A 20,310-nucleotide genomic window follows, 5' to 3' on the forward strand; every position below is an offset into this window, starting at 1 on the left:
AAGAGGAAGAAAAACTAACTACAACGCAAAATAAAAGACAGTAAATCAATGACAGAGGAAAGATCGTAGACAGAAATCAATTGTGTCTACACAAAAAGGATTCTTAGTGTGGGGTTTATTACATGTGTGTGTCCGCGTGTTTGTGCACGTGTGTGTGTTAATGTTCTCACCAGATCTCTGACTAGAGGAATGGCTTTTCTCTTGCGAAGGTCGGGCATGCTGTCAATACTGTATAGTGCACCTCCCATTCTGTAAGTTGAACAATAAACAGTAAAATATTTATGCATATACTCATCAGTATTTATATTTTTATAATCAAAATGCTTTACTATAAACTTGAGATTTGGAACAAAGAGGGTGATGGATTTATCTCAGTCCTTTTTAATGCTCAGTCAAGGACTTCTCAAGGACTTGATTGGGGAGTTTAATTACAGCGGCTGCTTTGTATAAAATAGTGGGCATGACACTCCACACACCTAGCATTAACTGCTGGGTTTCTATTTGGCTAACGTAGCATTTCTTCAGCATGAAGCTTCAGTTGAGCTCTGACGTCTCCCTCATCTACAAACGACCTGCCAGCCAAGTCGGGGCACCCCAGAGCTGTTCAGTGCTGACTGGCTTAATGCCACAAGCTGAACGAGCCTCGATAAAACAGAACGAAACATTTCTGGGCTAAAAAAAAAGGATTGTCAAGCTAAAACACTAAAGGATTCTTTCACCAATGAACTGAGGATAACTTTAATTGTACTTGAGGTGCATACTTCCCAAGTAATTAAATGGAATTTTAATGTACTTTACTTGAAATGACAAAATAATTACCTACAAATACTTAAAGGGTAAATTTACTAGAATAACAGGGCTAACACATCAGGAAACAAAGAAACAATTATATTGTGAGTACATTTAAGTAGTGTGTAAGAAAATTTACAGGAAAAGAGATAAATTATTCTGTTAGTAATTTTTATTACTGCATAAATTTTTGGTAATTTTGTGGAAAAATAAACAATATTTGCCAATGTACTGTACATTTCAGGGTTCAGACAGTGTTAATGTTATGGAGTGGCTTCACTTTAATGTCTAGGTATTTCAAAGGAAAGGAAACAGTTATTACCTGTAAAAAGTTATATAATATTTCAAATTTCTCATGTACTTTGTAAAATTGCTGATATATTATTTGACCTAACTGAAACACTGTCTGATGTAATGTCATGTAAGAGAACATAAACGACTCACCCTCCTTTACCAAACCACAGCGAGTTGGACGTCTCTCCTCGAGCCTGAGAGAGAAAGAGGAGGAATGTCAAAGAAGAAAAAAGACATCTGAAGTTTGTCCCTACAGGGTTTTCTTTTCCTTTAATATGCTGCATGAATACAGCTGCATCACCATAATGAAAGTTATCTGATTATGAAAGTGCTCAATTAAACTCTTCACATTTAAACCCCATCCCATTTTGAATTATTGTATCACTGTTTGAAGGAGGGCGGGTCAGAGAAATTACAGAGTTAGTGTGCTCTTTGTACAGCTGTGAAACAAAGATAATGGCGTTTACAAAGGCATTTACGCTATAGGCAGCAGAATTTAGAACCAAAAGAACCACTTAGTCAGTAAATTACTATGGATTATGGAGCTATGCAAAGTACTCTTATTTATGTAAACGTTCAATTCAAAGGTGTTTCTGGAAAGCCAATTAATTTATGTCACATATGCAAACTGCTCAGCTCTTGAAAGATACAACTAAAAAAGGTCAAATTGTTGTGAAAAATGAATGAACGAAGCGAAGGTGTCTGTTTATATAGATATGCAGCAGGACGCATTTCCTTCTGTCTTTCAAGCAACATGTTCAGGCTGTACCTACCTGTCAGCATGCTCCAATGATGGCCGAGCAAAGTGCATGTGAGTGTCACTATGGCAATGACATGAAACTGGAAAGAAAACAAAGCGGGTTGGCACAAACAAACAAAAAAAATCAAAATAAAGAGAGGGGAAGGAAGCCAAATGTACAAAAACATAATGCAACACACATCAAAATAAACATTGAAGCAAGTGATTATTTCTCTGCACAACTGAATTCAAACGCAATGAACAGCAACATAATATATAAATAAAATATGCAAGTGAAAACCGACCAAGCAAAACTTAATGTATCTGGCTAGGCCATGCAGTTCTTGTCAAGCAGTGGTGTGGAGCTGCACCCAGGCTAAAATATGAAGTTTGCTCCCTGCCAAGTATTTTTATTTTTAAGGAAGCCAAAAAGGTATCAATTATAGAATATGAAACACATTAAGTCTGCATAAAACACTATCAAAACAGAACTCAAGAAGTTAGTGTATGTACCCTGCCTCTGCACATAAATAATGGATAGCGCATACATATTTCAGAGACCTGGTAGACACTTTAGAGTCCCTGGAACTGAGGTGTATTTTTGATATCACTGGGTGGAGCTGAATCAGGCACACAGCTCAGTTGAGTGGACTGTTGCAGTGAGGCTGGAAGGGTGTGGCTCGGTCAGAGCTGAGACTGGGAGTAAATGGTGCACTTACCTCCCGGAGTTGTTCTAAGACCTTGTTGTAGAGTCTGTGCCAGTTCTCTTTGGCTCTAACTGCTGGATCAACTGGCTCTTTGGGCTCCTCTGTTACTGGAGGACTAAAAGAAAAAACAACAACATTTTTTTACTTTTTTCAGCTGAAGAAAAGTTGTTTTCAGCTGAAAAGATCTTTGTGAAAACAACTTTTCAGCTCTGATTTTTTTTTGTTGATTCAGTGAATTGATCTTATTTCCATTCAACCTTCAATCCTACCTCTCAGGTGGCATCTCTTTTTCCTCATCTGGGGTCACGGGTCTGCTTTCTTCAAAATTCTCCTCTTTCTGCTCAATGGGAATCATCTCTTCATTCTGTGCGGGAGGGGTTCTGGCCTCCTTCTCCAGCATTGTTTCCTGCTCTAGCCATGGTTCCTCCTCAACCATGGGAGCCTGGTCTTCAAATGACATTGACTGGGTCGCCAGATCATTGAGATTAGATGGGGTTTGCTCAGATGAAGGGCCCATTGCTTTGGAAGGGGGCTGGGATGCAGCAGGGGCTGAGTTAGCCAAAGTGGCTGGGTGAGATGGAGGGACAGAGTTAGCTGCAGCAGAATGGTTTTGCTGAGATACAGCTGAAGGTGAAGGGTGAGACTGAGCTGGCTGGGCTGTGGGGACAGAAGACAGGAAACTGGAAGCCAATCCTGTGACAGCAGCTGTTAGAGGTTTGGCCATGGAGAAGAAGGACGTGGCAGAAGGAGCTGGCTGCGGCTGGGGTTGTGTTTGGGTCTGGGGTTGTTTGGGCGGTTGGGCTGTTTGTTGACCAGAAGGGGACTGTGTTGTTGGTGCCATACCAGCAGAATGAGCCTGGTTGGACTGGTTAGAGGGTTGAGCAGGAGGCTGCTGTTGGTGCAGGGAGTTTTGCTTCTCTAGAGGGGGCCTGGAGTTGGGTACATCAAGTGCTGGAGGGGCAGTTGAGGTTGGAGTGGGAGTGAAGGGAGGTTCCATGTCCTCACTGAGGGTCCCATCCAAATTGTACAAATCCTCATCATCATACATCATCTCCTCATCCTCATAGAGGCCTTCCTCTTCTCCTTCATATAACAGTCCTCCGTCATCCTCCTCATACAGAGCAGCCTCTTCTCCTCCATCTTTGCTGTAGCCACCTTCATCGCTGTACGCCCCCTGAGTCTCATCAGGGTCCCAGTCTGGAGAGCCTTTACTATAGCTAACGGAGGAGTGACAGGAATGGTAGGAGTCATTCTCATCGTAAAGGTCCCTCTCCCCGTACTCACCACCGTAGTCTTCCTCGCTCAGCTGACTGCTGCACCGGCTGAGCTCTGCAGATGATGCATAGCTCCCAGTGGGACTGGAGGGAGGAGAAGAGAAGAGAAGAGAAGAGAAGAGAAGAGAAGAGAAGAGAAGAGAAGAGAAGAGAAGAGAAGAGAAGAGAAGAGAAGAGAAGAGAAAAATATAAAAATGCAAGACAGCATTGCCTGGAGAGTACCCAAGGTACTAAGAAAAGGTTGACAGTTTTATAATAAACATACATACACTATAATTTATGCTATTATTACATGTATATTAGTGAGTATCTAGGCATATGTAGAATAAATGGTTTACCATCCCTCTATGACTATTATCTTAAAAATGCTTATAGAGCACTATATTAGAGCCCTTTATGGCTGATACACTGCTAGACAGCTCAACAAAATACCTTTTCTACATGTCTTGAGGCCGCCTGAAATAATGCTGATGGCTAATCAATGAAAAGCACCAGGGATACAAGAGTACCAGACAAGTAGCAAGAAATAGAGCAGAACAGAAAGGTATGAGGCCCCGAGAAAGCTGACCAAGGAAAAATGAAAAAAGCATCAAGAAATGCAACAAATGGGGAAAACTTATTCATGCTATTTGATGAATGGGGTTATTAAAAACAAAATAGAGGCACAGAGAAGAAAAAGGATGAATGAGGGAGAGGCAGACGGTGAAGAGAGGAGGGATGGTGAGCACGGTGACAAAACAAAAGTGCAGAGAGGGAGCGAGTGCAGAGAGCTGAGAGGAAGAGATGAAGAAGGATGTGCGGGGATGTGAGGAGGTTGCCCTGTCCAATACACTCACAGAGACAGCTAATCTTATGTGCAGTATTGACCATGAGATTGCCACCTGAATAATTCATAAAGCAGAGTGTGGATGAATGTATATTTTCATTCTAACTCTGTGGAAGATATGTAAATGTTGAGAGGTCTAACAGTGTTGTAAACAACTCTGAAACAGATGCAGCTTTTTGTCTGAAAAAACCAATGAAAGGCTTGCATGTGCACCAAAGACACTGAACATTTTCATTAACTGTACTGAGTCATTAACAGGACTTTCTGACTTGTCACAGCAGGAAAAACACAGGCGGACATGAATTAATGAATGATTCATGAATGATTCATGGCTGATTTCCACTTAGGTGCCAGGTATTGTTCATGCAGGCCATTATCATATTGTCGTGGCTTATTGAGGCACCTGGAAAAATACTTTTTTTTTTAATATCCCCTGTGTCTTTTCTTACTATAGAAGATCAAAACGTCTGCGACAAAATTGGTTATAGCTGAACTAAACATCACATCTAATCTGCCAGCCATGGTACTGTTGGGACAGACACGCCTACACCAAAGCAGAAACACACCTGACAGTCCTCTGATGGTGGTAGTCGAGGTCATGGCTGTTGCCAGAGCGAGGGTAAGAGAAGCTTCTGGAGTTGCGGTGCTGGTGGCTGATAGGATACTGGTGGACAGAGGCGTTGGGTTGGGATGTGCTGTAGTAGGGAGGGGGGATGCTGTTACTGGTTTCACTGCGGTAGTCGCTGTCTCTGTCGTCCACAGCACTATCTGGGTCTTCATCTACAGAGGAGCACACACATTCATAGCAAGAAAAAAAAAAAACTTCACAATTTGCTATAGCCGGAAGAAGAAATTCAGAATAATTTACCATGAAAATAATGAAACCGTCATGTGGTATAGAGATAAGAGGCTCTAATCAGCACTAAACCAATTTTTTACACTATGGTAATTACAGATAATAAAGATGAGCCGCTGAACCCCAGCTACACCCATAAACTGCAGGCCATTCAAAGTGAAGTGAAACATGAAGCACACGACGAATATCAGCATGTTCCCTCTCACCCTCCCGTCATAGCCGAATGTAAATCTATGCCGCTTGCTGAGGGGACGCTTTACTTTTCTGTGGTGTCCATTGAGAAACTTGTGCGTTACCACATTACAGCAGCCCTACCCAGCAGCCTTGACCCACACCAGTTTGCCTACAGAGCAAACCGATCGACAGAGGACGCCATAGCAACAGCACTCAATGTAGCATTAACACATCTGGAGAGGCAAGGAAGCTATGTGCGTATGCTCTTTGTGGATTATAGCTCGGCATTTAACACCATTCTTCCATACAAACTGGACGCCAAGCTAAAAGACCTAGGGCTTCCTCACAGCACCTGTAAGTGGATCAATAGCTTCCTCACCGACCGCAGACAGAGAGTGAGAGTGGGATGTTACACATCTCCAGCCCTAAATCTAAGCACTGGGTCGCCACAGGGCTGCGTGCTTAGTCCACTGCTCTACTCGCTTTATACACACGACTGCACCCCCGCCCACCAGAGCAACGCCATTGTAAAGTTCGCAGATGACACTACTGTGGTGGGGCTCATATCTGGGGGAGATGAGTCTGCCTACAGAGATGAGGTGGAGCGGCTGTCTTCATGGTGCAAGGATAACAACCTTCTCCTAAACACGAAAAAGACCAAAGAACTCATAATTGACTACAGAAGACACAAGACAGAAATCCAACCACTAATCATCAGCGACGACTGTGTGGAGAGGGTGGCAGACTTCCGCTTCTTGGGAGTCAGCATAGAGGGAAACCTATCCTGGAGTGTGAATACCTCTGAGCTACTGAAAAAGACACAACAGAGACTGTACTTTCTGAGAGTGCTTAGGAAGAACAACATCACACAGAGACTGCTGGTGTCTTTCTACAGAGCCTCCATCGAAAGCATACTAACGTACTGCATAGGCATATGGTACGCTAGCTGCACAGTGGCTCAGAGGAAAGCACTCCAGGGAGTAATCAACGCTGCCCAAAGGACAATCGGCTGCCCTCTCCTCAAACTGAAAGACCTACACAGTTCCCGCTGCCTCAAAAGAGCCCATAACATCATAAAGGACACCTCACACCCTGGACACTCCATGTTCGAACTGCTGCCTTCAGGTAAACGGTATAGAACAACATACACAAGGACTAACAGACTCAAACACAGTTTCTACCCAATTGCAATATCATGTCTTAATGCTACTAAAAGTAGATGACTTTCATTGCCCCTGTTGTCATTTGTGCCCTTGATGTTGGAATGCTTTCAGACATGTTTTGTTGGATGCGCTAACAAATTGATTGAGTGATTGATTGTTTGAGTGATATATCAACTAGGTCGTATGTTGAGTGTCTGTATGGGGCCTTAGGCCTGGATTGCTTGGGTGTATCTACGGTATGAGAATACTGTATTTTATATGTATTTCTATCTTTTATATCCTATCATTATAGTTTTTAAGTATTTAATTATAGTTTTTAAGTATTTATCTTTTGTGATGTTGCACTGACCAGAGACATCTTTCAATTTCATTGTACCTGTGACAATGACAATAAAGAATATTCATTCATTCATTCATTCATAGATTGGATTAGATTAAAAATCCCAGAGGGAAGTGATGACCGACTTGAACAGTGCTGAAGCAGTCGAAAGAGAAACCAGCTATCTATTAATCATTCATCATTATCCATCATCTTTTGCACTCTGAAAGCCACTGATGGAGGCAGCCGCTGCACCGCTCGCACCTTCATCTTCATCCGCCTGGGCATGTAAAAACACTAATTAAAGGCATCAAACTTCATGTCCCCCACGTGTGCCCCCCGTCTCTCTCTCTCTTTGCCTGTTTCTCCCCTCTCCATCAGCTCAGCATCCATCATCACACCCCACTCCCTGCTTTTTCCTTTTTTTAAAATCTGAGTGAAGAGAGATGAATCGCTGCAGTTGTGTGGGTGAGTCTGAAAGGCACTTATATAACACCATCTGCTAATCACAGTGAGAGAGAAAGCGATAGTCAGGAAGGAAGCGAGACAAAGGAGACTTTTTGTGTAGATTTGAATGTCCGGACAATGAGATGCTGATTTTTTTTTTCTTTCAATCACTGTATAAAATAAATAAATAAAACAGTAACTAATGTTAAAAGTTTAGTTCATCGAAATTACTTGAAATAATATGTAAACTTTGTCATTGAAGTCATTTTTGTTTACCAGCATGGCCGTAAACAAAGGTCTGTTTATTACCTGCAGTAACAAGTAACACTGCTACTGGAAGTAGATATTTGTTTGTACTGCTGTGACTACCACATATGGAATTTAATATAGCCTCACAGCTTTCAGAGGTGGCTGAAATCACAATCACTCCAACACAGTTCACCCGATATACAACTACACGAAAACGACCTCAAATTGAAGCTCAAAGTCAGCGCTCCATTGATCATATTGCTTGATTTCAAATCTAATGATGGATTGCAGAGTCAAAGCAATTTAGAAAGTGTGAGTGTATGTACACTTACTTTGTTGGTCTCCCCACAGACTCCAGTTACCTGCAGGGAAACAGGAGGATGTCAGTATTGATTATGAATTATACCGGTGTTAAAACGTAAACATGATTCCGTGCCATTAAACACTTCAAATCAGGATTCTGGAGGAGCTCGCCTCTGGATATCTAACGCTATCGATCTCTTTACAGTGCAGATATCCGGGCCCTTTTCCCCATCTTATGCTCAACAACCCTCGTGTGGTTATATGCACCATGCACATGCTGATCTTAAACTAATTACATCTCTGAAGCTAGACACATAATTCTCCTGTTAAGCACAAACTGATTTGTAAAAACAGCGACGGGTTACTTACAGCACTGGGTTCCTGGCACACGCAGAGGGCGTTCCTGTTCCTCCTGGTATGAATACTGGAGCCGAGACCGTGAGGATAATTGAAAAATAATGAAACAGAAGTGGAGAAAATGTTGGATTTCATCTCGTAAACTGAAAAATATTCCCCCAATTAATCATGTTGGCTTGTTCCTAAAAAGTACGGATGTGCCGTAGGGATATTAAATCAAACTGGGTAACAGCTTACATCTTGGTCCCTCATGGCATTGAGCTGCTCCAGTTTTTTGGCCCAGTACCGTGCTTCATCCTCTGGGATATCTGCAAACAACCAGTGAGAAAGGCTCACTTACAAACACAGCAAAAACAGAGCTTCTCCTAAATAAGCACTTAAAATAGTTTTTCACAGGACTGTCTGCATAAGAACTGTTTTGTTCTATGTCACAAATGAAAGGCGACCCAAATGAAGACAAAGTATTGTATAACAAGCCATCCGTAAATATTATTGAGATTGGAAACTTTGGTCTAACTAGGATACAGTGACATTGAAAATTGCCCTCCTCCACTTACAGGTCTAAAGCCAAGTACCTATAAATAGGTCAGGTCCACAAACTGTGGAGTCAGGTGTGCAATATTGACTACAGGAAGGGGAAACAGCATGAAAATGACACCTAATCAATGCTAAGTGGAACACAGCTTGATCACCGAGAAAAGAAGAGCACAAACACTGCCCTCCATGACACACATCTGCACACGACGTCCTCTCAAACATAGAATTGAAAAGTAGGTCAGCTTAATTAATCAGTCAGAAATTATTGGTCCTCATTTATCACTGTTTGCTGTGAAAATGTACCAACAGACATAATTTATTTGCTCCATATCCCCCCGGTTGCCAACAGGATTGATGACTTCCTGTAATTTCAAATTCTCATTTTTTTCCCACCAACTGACAGTTTCTGGTTTTGATGTGAATATTGATTTCTCACCTAGAGGCAGTTCGAAGCGCGTATCGAGTAAAACCAGGTGGAGGGTGGGATCTTTGGTGCCACAGATCTCATTATCAGCCATGATGACCTGAGAGTCCAGCGTGAGCCACTCCCCTGGACCTTCCTGCATTACACAAACATAAAACTGAGTGAAGAGTCCTCAACCACCACTTGACAGCTATTTCTAAAGTTGTGATCGTGGTTAGTGTCAAACCTCATTGGACTGCCGGATGCTGTGAAGTGGAATCCACACAGTGCCAACCATGGTGTCCCAGATTAATCCTTTGTTCCACACCTCTACTGTCAGACCCAGGTCTAGGCGGTTAATTTCACTGTGAAGACAAAGAAAATTCAAGTCCAAAATCCAGACAAAGAGTTTGACTATTGCATGCGTCTATAGACTTTAAGAGTATTAAAGAGACTAATGCTGTACTATTTCATTAGGAACATATGATTAGCTTATAAAATGCAAAACATTGTAACAGATTAAAAAAAAACCTGTGTTAGTAGATTAAATGGCACAGTTGTGTAACTATAAATTAGGACACTTTCACATTGTTTCACATATCAGTGTCAAATAAAATATTTTTCCTGCGTAACCACTTTTTTAAAGGTATGCCTGATATACTTGAGCATCACACAGATGCTGCTGATTTGCCAGCTGCACACAGATGATGTAAATCTCCTGTTCCACCATATCCCAAAGGTGAAGAGAGACCTAGTGACTGTGCAGGTCACTGAAGGACAGTGAACTCACTGTCATGTTCAAGAAACCAGTTTGAGATGATTTGAGTTTTACAACATTGTGTGTTATCCTGCTGGAAGCAGCCATCAGAGGATGGGTATACAATGCTCAGTTGGTACTAACGGACCCAAAACTGTGCTAATAAAATATGCCCCACACCATTGCGCTACTATCATGAGCCTAAACTGAAATTGAGACTATTACAGCACAAGGCAACATTTTTCCAATTTTCTGTTGTCGGGTTTTGACGAGCTTGTGTGAATCAGCTTTTTTCTTTTTAGGATCATTCTCTGCAAACCCTATAGATGCTTGTGTGGGAAAATCCCAGTAGATCAGCAGTTTGTGAAATAGTCACACCAGCCCTTCTGACACCAACAGACCACTTTCATGCCACTTTCACACTTTCAAAGTCTCTTAAGTCACCTTTCTCACCCATTCTCGTGCTCAGTTTGAACATCAGCAGGTCATATTGATCATGTCTACATGCCTCAGTGTATTGAGTTACTGCCATGTGATGGGCTGATTCAATATTTGTGTCAATAAGCAGTTCAGCAGGTGTACTGAATAAAGCAGCCAGTGAGTGTAGGTCTACAATTTATACTTACTATAAGTCTATTTTGCCATGAACACTTAAGAATTTTTAAATTCTAGTGTACTGGATGACTTTTGCTTTGTTTTACATGTAGTTTTACTTAAGTAATGAATCTGAATACTTTCCCCACATTAAACAAACACAAGTAATTACTTTTGGGCTCCGCTATGACAAATTTAAAACATGTTCCTTTGGGATGTGAGCATGAACCATAAAACATTTACAAGACAGCAGGACAGAAAAAAAGAGTGAGAGTGAGGCATAAAAAGGGGGAGGGAGGGTAAGAATGTGATGAAGGCAGTGGAGGAGGTGATTGTATCGCATGCCTGGAGGGAGAAATCGGGAACTTTAATTAAGAAATGGAGGGAGTGGATTTCCCATCTCGGTGGTGACTCCTTTTAAGAAAAGTGCCTGTTTGATTCATGGTGGTGACTGAGGGGGCACAGTCATTTAAAGACGGTTTGAGTGGGGGCATGAGGCGCTCTCTGCAGCCCAAACATTACATAACGCAGCTTCACTGATGCAACCCCAGCACACCACTCAACGCCTCCGACCATCATACAGATGCACAGGACGCCGCAGTAATCCTGCCTGCTGCATCCCACATGCTAAGTGATTCTCACCATTTATCACCCATATGCTGCCACTCTGTCAGTACCACACTGGATCACTCTATATGAAAAATACTCAGTGTTGTGTAATATTTTATTGGCTGAAACCACCAATTACATCCTAAGTAAAATAAGACAAAACAAACTAATTTTAAAGTGAATAAAGATTGTTAAAGCAAGCTGTGAATATGAGGGGTGCTGGGGTGACTATAAAATACAGAGAGGATGAGGAGGAGAGGCTGAAAAAATGAATAACAAGGATTTGTGTTTAGAGGAAATGACAGAGAAGAGGAGAGGAGAGAGGGGCTGGGAAGGAGCCAAGGTTGAGAATAAGGATGAGATGGGCAGAAGTATCGAGGGAGAGCAGATGAAAAAGAGCATGAGGCAGTTGTAGGCAGAGAGGAAGAGATATTTGAAACAATACAGGGATAAAGGGCACTTGGGATGGACTGAAAAACTGGAGAGGGCCGGAGAAAAGCTGAGATTAAAAAAGAAAAACATCATGAAAGCACTCAAGTAGCTGGAGTTGAGAGTGTGATGGGAGGATGGAAAGAGAATGCAGTTAGAGAGAGGAGAGTACAGAAGGAGAAAGAGAGGAAGCTTTGTCAGAAGATGACAAAGGACTCACAACATGAAGTCTTGCTCCCAGCTGGGCAGGTTGCCCCTGACAGCGATGGTTGTGCTCTTCACATTTTGTACTTTTAGAGTCACGTAAGTGTTGAACTTCTCTGTTGAGGAGAAAGGGAAGAAGAAATAGGTGTTTTAAAATGGAAAACAATAAGGTAGTCTCCCTCTCTTCAACTGTATTCCTACACAATAACAGATTTCCTGTCCCTCTATTCTTTGACTTTACAATGTGTGCTCAGTCTTTTTAAAGACTTATATCTCTGCCCCTGCACCTCATGTTACTTCCAGGATCCCAGGTCTTACCTTGGGGTCCATCCAGCTTGGCTTTCTTCACTGTGAAAACACAGAGAGGGACACAGTGACACACAGGAACACCATCTGTTGCCATGCTAATGTGTTTCTGTTTTTAGCTTTTGCACTGAAATCGGACAACACGGGGATGCTTGCGATGCACAAGAAATGACAGTGTGAGTTTTAGTAAAACACACATAACATGAAATCACAACAAATTACTGCATAAATTAATCGCATTATTAGATTAAGAAAAAAATAGCCTCGCATACTTTCCAATCAGATGGAATTGGTGACGACTGCACAGCAAACATCCACATTTTACACAAATAGCTCAAGTCTTGACTCAGGGAAGCTAAATTTTAATGATCCAGACTTGAACTCGGTGCTTATAAGTTCCAGCCGAGTTGGCAATGAAAAACACGGGTGTCCTGCTGAGTTTCATCAGTGTGGGATACAGAAACGGCAAATACAACGCATCTACATGCTAATACACGGACGGGATAGAGCTCAGATGTCAGTCTCATTTTAGTTCATGGGTTAGAGCAGTAACACTACAGCATATTAACCCATAAAATGCATCCTATTAATTTCAGTTCCTTTTAGTCTGAGAAAGAACACATGCAGAAAACACTTAATGAGCTTTCCAATTACACAACAATGAGCAGCCTCAGACAAATGATATTCTATCAATTTTTTAAAATACATTTAGTAAGTCATTTTTAATTCCTTTCCCATTTAGTTTTACTTTGTTGTTTTTATTTTCACTACTTTTCTGCTCTAAGAATTTTACTTCAGCCTAAAAGGCAGTGCTTTTGTTGCTGAGCTGCAACTCTACAGAATCTGATGCGACAGAAATCAAGCACGACGGTGTTGCTTCTGAGTCATCACGCACCAAGTTAAATCAGTAAGGTGTATTCACTAAAAACACTGTGTTGCCCAATGATAGCTGTGGCTCAGGAGACAGAGCGGGTCGTCTACTAATCAGAAGGATGGTGGTTCTATGCCCAGCTTCTCTAGTCTGCACGTCCAAATACCCTTGGGCAAAATACTGAACCACAAGCTACCCCTGGTGCATCAATCGGAGTGTGAGTGTTAGGTAAAATGGGCTTGTATATGGTCCTGATACAGGGACTTGCAGGGTGGAAAGGGTTAAACTGAAACCCAAACTAGAATTTTATTAATTGTGTTTATTCAATTTTATTAATTCCCCAGTAGCAGACACAGTGCACATATAAAGCAAGTGATTTAATTATGAAGTCCTTAACATAATGCAGGAGCTCAGTTATATGGCTTGATTGTGGTTTATTGTACGAGCTTTCAAAGGGAACATTTCCACCTTCACCACGTGTGATTTTTCAGTATACAGTTAAAGCCCAGGCTCTCCTGTCTCTCTCTCTCTCTCTGCAGCACCTTTTTACCAGCCCTGACGTAACGCCCATACATTTTTAATGCTCCACTACCCACTCGCTCTCCTCCATGCAGATCCCCACACTACATGTGTGTGCACATGTTAATAAAACGCCTCGCTAGATTATGCAACCAGATCTTTAAAACAAAAACTATTTTAACACCAATTCACAAATTACTTCACAATACTCTCCACAGGCTTGTCCACACAGAAACCAACCACCATAAAATAAAAACTGCTCTGAGTCAGCAGAGCACTTTCATTTATTTTTTTTTTTTGTATGTTTCTATTTCTCGCTTCTTTCGTGCCGCACACAAAAACTCAAGTGGCACGCTGTTACATCAGCAGGTGTGTACGCTTGCTCGCACACACCTGCAGCAATGAGAGTAATGTTAAGATCCACCACCATTCTTATTGCTAAACACAAATAAATATCCAAACAATGGGTTATCATATTTGCAATAACATTGATTTTTTTTTTTGTTTTGCCCGGACACTCTGCTTCCTTTTGATGTCTGTAAAAGACAACCGAAAATGAAATTTTTGATTCAATGTTACATCTTCACATTGTTTGGGAAGACCCCATCAGAGCCTGCCTCCTGCTGTGTTTTAATGTCAACACTAACACGGCCCTGGAAAAGCAGCAGTATGTAAAAGAAGGATCAATAAAAAGTGAATTGGATTTTCAGTGGCAGAAAGCTAAAGCTTAATGATAGCATGCAATCATAAATCTCTCTGACAGTGAGCGTTATGATGAGAAATACTCTGCAAACAACATTTCATCACAGCTGCACGCCAACTCAGCTGTCACCACAATAAATACATTTTTTATTTATTTATTTATTTATTTTTTGGTATGTATCTCTGATATGCCAGCAGTTTTCATCATGTGAGCTGAGTTCAGCCATCCAGTGACAGAAACGAGGGATGACATGACTCAGACAGACAGTGCTTTATACTGAAGCATCACATATACATGAGATCTGCAGCAGCCCCTGCAGTTGCTGATAGTGTCAGTCCCTGATTTAGTGTCCAAATCGAGAGGACAGGGAGAATAAGTGGACTTCAGAGTACAGTATGTGGGCTATCTGCTGGAAAAGAAGCCAAGTTTTTCAGAGTTAATCTGTATCAGTGTCTGAATTCTGCTTGGTCGGCAGATGCGCCAAAGAAATGCTGCCTATTTGAGAGGCATGAAGTACTGTGGAGGCCAGAAATAGCTCCAGTCAGGTAAGCATGAATGATGTAAGTGGAACAGAAAAAGGGCCCGCTGCCAAGTCTCGTAGACTACAACACTGACAGCCGCAGCCAGTGTTTATGAATGAATAACGCTCAGCGTCTTAATGACACTTGGGACTGACTCAGAGCAGGAACACTCAGTGGGTGGACCCGGTGGGACAAGATGTGGTGGGCTGGCATCCATAATGGGCCTGCCATATCAAAGGTGACTTCACGAACCACTTAACTTCTCTTTTGTCTTTATGCTGCCACTAACACACATTTGACAGCTGCCTAGAGCTCACCTACACTGTATGTCTACACTACAGCCCAACCCTTGATCTGTTTTAGAGGCTGTATTAGTCACAGCTTTAGAGAATTGATATAAAAGTCAATAGTCAAGTAAAAATTACAAATATTCAGTAGTGCACTTGTGCATGTAGGCTCATCTAGGCTTTCTTTAAACGTCACCTTTAAGTTATGTAAAAAGGAGAAAGCAGGTACCCATTAAATTATTATGGAATGACTTTAAACTGAAAGCTTCAGTTTCATTTCATGTTTCATGGCATCTTAAAGACCAGAGCAATGTAGATGAATAATTACAAGACACTGAGAGCCCTGGCTGGAACTTTCTTAGAGGACAACTTGCTATTCAACACCAATTTTGCTTAAATTCCATCTATTGACTACAGTTTTTAAACAGTTTTGGGTTTTTTGAGGTGGCAAGTTTTTGCTGATTCAGCCCCAATCTATCATCAAATTATGCCAAAAACGCACTTGAGAACAACCGCGTGTCTCGCTGTAAAATCTCCCCCCGCCTCTCTCATCCTCTCCTCGTGTGCGTTCACCGCGCCCTGGATGTGAAGCTGGAGGTTCCAGCTTATGAGCAATCACAGCAGATGCTTATTCATCGCGCGGAGAGGCAACAGTATCAGCATCAGGTGCTTTCGGGGAGTCTGGTGGGAGGAGGTGACGCATCGCTTGAGGGAAAACGCGCAGAAGTGACGCGCACCTCCAGACTACAGCCAGTATTCCCTCACGGTGAACGGAGGAGGAGGAGGCGAGGGGTGCGGCAGCGGCAGGGGCTTTTCCTCGTCCTCCTCCTCCTCCTCCTCTTTGGACTGCCCACGCATGAATGAATGAAGTGGATGACACACACGGAGGCTTACACCGGGCAACCGCAACAGTGCGAGCCGGGAGAAGATGCAGCGGTTCTCCCCGGGCTTACAGAAAGTCAAAGAGCCCGTTCATGCTTTCTACTACAAACAGTCACAACTGCTCTTTTTTCATGTCAGACACACGTGAGCACAGACAGCGCTGAACAAACACACACGGTGCTGCTGAAAGTATCCCAGTGGTGTTCCCCACGCAATAAACGGGCTGTTTCTGCTCTGAGATTTAATGACTATTCAGCACAATAGCTCGGGACACACACACGCATACACATACACACTTTTGCTGGGAGCTGATAGCCCGCAGGCTCTGTCAGACAGCTGGTGCAGTTAGTGATACTTCAATAACATGAAACAGGCAGGCTTTCACGGCCTCTTTCATTTCCCCTCTTACCTCCCACACACAGCAGGGACATCTCTGGTAGCGGTGTTGAGCGTCCCCGGCTGTCCTCTACTCAGACTCCGTGATTTGTTTGGTCAGTCCGTCCGTTTAAAAAAAATAAAAATAAAAAAGCCCCGTTAAAAACCGTCACCGTAAAAGGTAACGGAAACAAATCAGCACCATCTCGGAAGCGTGTCGTCTCCTCCTCTGCGGGGCTGTTGCTCTTTTGGCAGGACAAGAAAGACACACAGAAGTAAATTCCTCGCCCCCCCCCTCCTCTGCATTGCCTCAGCTCTCCTCCGCCGCCGCTGCTCCTCCTGCGCGCACAGCCATCTTGTTTCAGCAGCAGCACCCTCCGCGCGAGGACAGCTCCCCCGCGCCGTGCCGCCCTGACGTCACGGGTGATGAGTAGCAGCCAGAAGGGGAGGCGGGAAGGTGGGGTAATTAATAATATCGTTTTGGCTGATGTAATGTACTCAATGAACAATATGGCGACCAGGAATTTCCATTCACTGCTTCAGAGAGAAAGTTGTCCAGTATTTTTCTCAGTTCACATCCAAGGCTGGATCAGGTGGTAACATCAACATCAGGTGGCGCTTTCATTTAGCAAGTTAGCATCCGTGGTCTTTTTTTCTTCTTCTTCTTTTTAAGTCATGCATATGGAAAATACACCCAGTGATGAAGTAAATAATCTAATCCCATCCAATAGCACTTAACCCTTTAACTTAGCCCTCTTTTCGGTGTGTTGATAGGGGTTTCACAGCAGATCCACTATCATGTTCAGAAATCAGTCTGAAAATAGAGTTTTACTGTATAACTGTCAGTTAGTGCAGCCCCCAAAAAGCATCACTCCAGTATCCGCTGAAAATATTCAGGAGGTCATCCACTTGTCCACAGAACTTCGTACCCTCATGGTAAAAAAAGAAAGTGCACCCTATCCAACCTAAGCTTTTACACATCAGGAAGTACTAAAAAATTATCTAGTCTGTAAGTTAGCTAAATACTACCTGAGATGATCAACAATAACATCAATATTTAAAGAAAGAAGAAGCAGGTTGTGAGAATCTATGCACACTGTAAATATCAACACTACACCGAGTTCTTTTGATTCCTCAGAGGCATCCGATGGAAGACAAAACACTGCTCAGTAGACCATTTAACACTTTATTACTCTTTCACATTACTTCTAGAAGGGAGATGCGTCCTGCATGACACGCTGCCGTGGATCTCAAAATGCTGGTGTGCCCCTAACAGTTTTATTACAGAAGCTACTACTATTATACTACCATTCTAGTCTAAACAACAGTGTCTCAGTAACTTTCCACTAGAGATGGTCCCCTCTTATCTACATTTTCCAAGGCAAGCGTGAGTGAGAGTCTGCAGCTTTCTACTCCCCAAGGACACATGGTCTCATGCCTTTATTTTTCAGGGCTGCGTCCACTTAATACTACACTATATAACTTTATAACACTTATTATTAATAAAAAGCATACCATTATTGAGGCACAGCAAATTATTTAATTCCAACAACATAGAAGCCTCATAGAAGCCTTTTAGAAGCAATAACTTGGAGTAATCATTGTCTGTATGACTCTATCAGTCTCTCCCATCCTTGTGGAGGAAACTTGGCCCACTCTTCTTTACGGCGTTGTTGCGGTTCGTTGACGTTTGCAGGAATTTGATAGTGCTCTTAACATCCCACTGCAGGTTTTCAGTCAGGTTGAGGTCTGGATTTTGACTGAGCCATTACAAAATGTTTTTTATTTTCAGCCATTCTATTGTAGATTTGCTGCTGTGCCTCCCTGGGATCACATTCCTGGTCCAGTTTAAGCCAAGCTTTCGCTGTCAGACAGATGGCCTAACATTTGACTCTAGAATACTTTGGTGTACAGAGGAGTTCACGGTCAACTCAATGACTACAAGGTGCCCAGGTCCTGTTGATGCAAGACAAGACTAAATCATCAACCCTCCGCCACTGTCAAAGAGCCCAACACCAAACCAGTACATGGTTCCTGTGGTCCTGTGGTTTGTTCAGATGCAACTCTTTCAAAAGCGTTTTGTTATTACTGCAAGCATAGGTCAACATCCAAAGCATCTGGTCTAACATTCCCACGAAGTCTTTCTACAGTTTCAGGACTATTCAGGTACAGTGTCGTACTCTTTGACTAGAGTTTCATTAGTCCACCCCTGTGCATCCATGAGAACAAGCCCAGCACACATTCAAGCACATTCAAATTTGTAAATGTGTGTTATAGGTGGAAAAGCACTACAACATTGGCTATAATCTCTTTTTTTGTTTTGTTTTTTGCCAGACCGACAAAGAAAGTGTCACAATGGAGATGGAGACAGAAAAAAGGGCTTTGCTGTGGAATAGGCGCTATCAAACATGCATCTCAGGGGTTTGTCAAAGGATGACAAGCAAGGCAGATGGTAAAAGTGGTGAAATGCAAAGACTGCAAAACATAGACTCAGTTGAGTCACACTAAGAAACAGTAAGATGAAATATAGACAGTGCCAAGTGACAGCTAATGTGTGCAAGAGTATATACATGAAATAGTTAAAGGTGATAAAAAATGTTGTGGTCTGAACAGCTGCTCATGAAGCAAATATCCAAAAAAGCGATTATCATCATTATTTTGAGTCTTGTGAAAATTAATTATTATTGGTGCACATGCACGTGATATAAAATCTGTCAGGTTAAAAAGACATATAAGTGGATCCATATTACAAAATATAAACTCTGGCTGCCTTTTGTTCCTTTCTCTTTCATCATGATCCCACACTGCTTCAATAGTGTTGACGTCTGACTCTAGGGAGGCCAGTCAATGACTGATAGTGTTCTATTGTGTGTTTTTCTTTATCCAGGTATGCGTTCACTGTGTTGTCGGTGTGTTTGAGATCACTTTCATACGAGCTTGAAGGATAAACCGCCCGCAGGGGCGTGCTGGGTGTTAAGTTTTTATATATATATATATATATATATATATATATATATATATATATATATATATATATATATATATATATATATATATATATATATACATTAGGGGTGCAACGATATTCGTATCGATATTCGTATCGATATTGAACCGTTCGATACAGTGCTTTCGGTTCGGTATGCATATGTATCGAACAATACAACATTTGTAATTTATTTTATTTATTTTATCAATTTTCCTTCTGACGATGCTGTCTGTGTTGAGCGCTCAGTGAATCTGTGTTCGACTACTCCGCCTAGGCTGCACTGTCGAGCGCAGATCCACTGAGCGCTCAACACAGACAGCATAGTCAGAAGGAAGAGCGCAGGGCAAGCTAGCGAGACAGAAGTTAAGCTCTCCTTGCAACAGGCAAATTGAACGTCATTCAGATCTGGCGTTTGGAATTATTTTGGTTTTCATGTGACGTATGACCCTGAAGGTAAACGAGTCATGGACTAAAGTAAAACAGTATGTTGGATGTGCCATGCAATGCTGAATTACATTGGTGTGAACTAGTGTGTTAGCGCAGTTAGCTCGTTAACGTGTTGGCCGTCTAGCCCCATGCACGGAGTGATCGGCGGTAGCTCGTTAACGGAGATTTGCTGTGTTGTGGCGTTAAGGTCATTTCAACGAGATTAACCTGAAAGCACTAGCGGGAACACAATGAATATGACTGCACATTTACGCCGACATCATCGTAGTGCAAAGACAAGTGGAAGCAGACAAAAAAAAGCAAGCATGCTACTAACTTTAGCCAGTCATTTAGACAGCTGTTAGCACATGATTCTCCTTATGCTGCTGAGAATATAGCCC

The 20,310-nt window shown here is 42.2% G+C and overlaps 1 protein-coding gene across 2 annotated transcripts in view; it reads right to left on the reverse strand.

Moving 5' to 3' along the window:
* The window catches only part of LOC146613575 (protein unc-13 homolog A-like), a 31,272-nt gene extending 14,722 nt beyond the window's left edge, over window positions 1-16,550 (reverse strand). For both annotated transcript variants that reach the window (XM_085379029.1, XM_085379028.1), the window contains exons 1-13: window positions 16,529-16,550; window positions 12,349-12,378; window positions 12,047-12,146; window positions 9,685-9,802; window positions 9,471-9,594; window positions 8,735-8,805; window positions 8,510-8,564; window positions 8,170-8,199; window positions 5,196-5,409; window positions 2,799-3,887; window positions 2,542-2,644; window positions 1,234-1,277; window positions 171-249 (exon numbers count right to left, since the gene is read on the reverse strand). In XM_085379029.1, the coding sequence (XP_085235155.1) occupies window positions 171-249; window positions 1,234-1,277; window positions 2,542-2,644; window positions 2,799-3,887; window positions 5,196-5,409; window positions 8,170-8,199; window positions 8,510-8,564; window positions 8,735-8,805; window positions 9,471-9,594; window positions 9,685-9,802; window positions 12,047-12,146; window positions 12,349-12,378; window positions 16,529-16,550 (2,079 nt within the window). The remainder of the gene's footprint in view (window positions 1-170; window positions 250-1,233; window positions 1,278-2,541; window positions 2,645-2,798; window positions 3,888-5,195; window positions 5,410-8,169; window positions 8,200-8,509; window positions 8,565-8,734; window positions 8,806-9,470; window positions 9,595-9,684; window positions 9,803-12,046; window positions 12,147-12,348; window positions 12,379-16,528) is intronic.
* Between the last annotated feature and the right edge of the window lie 3,760 nt (window positions 16,551-20,310).

Source organism: Diplotaxodon limnothrissa, linkage group LG18 (assembly GCF_057381915.1).
Source record: "Diplotaxodon limnothrissa isolate DT_005_m linkage group LG18, D_limnothrissa_male_GT1.1, whole genome shotgun sequence".
Lineage (NCBI taxonomy): Eukaryota > Metazoa > Chordata > Actinopteri > Cichliformes > Cichlidae > Diplotaxodon > Diplotaxodon limnothrissa.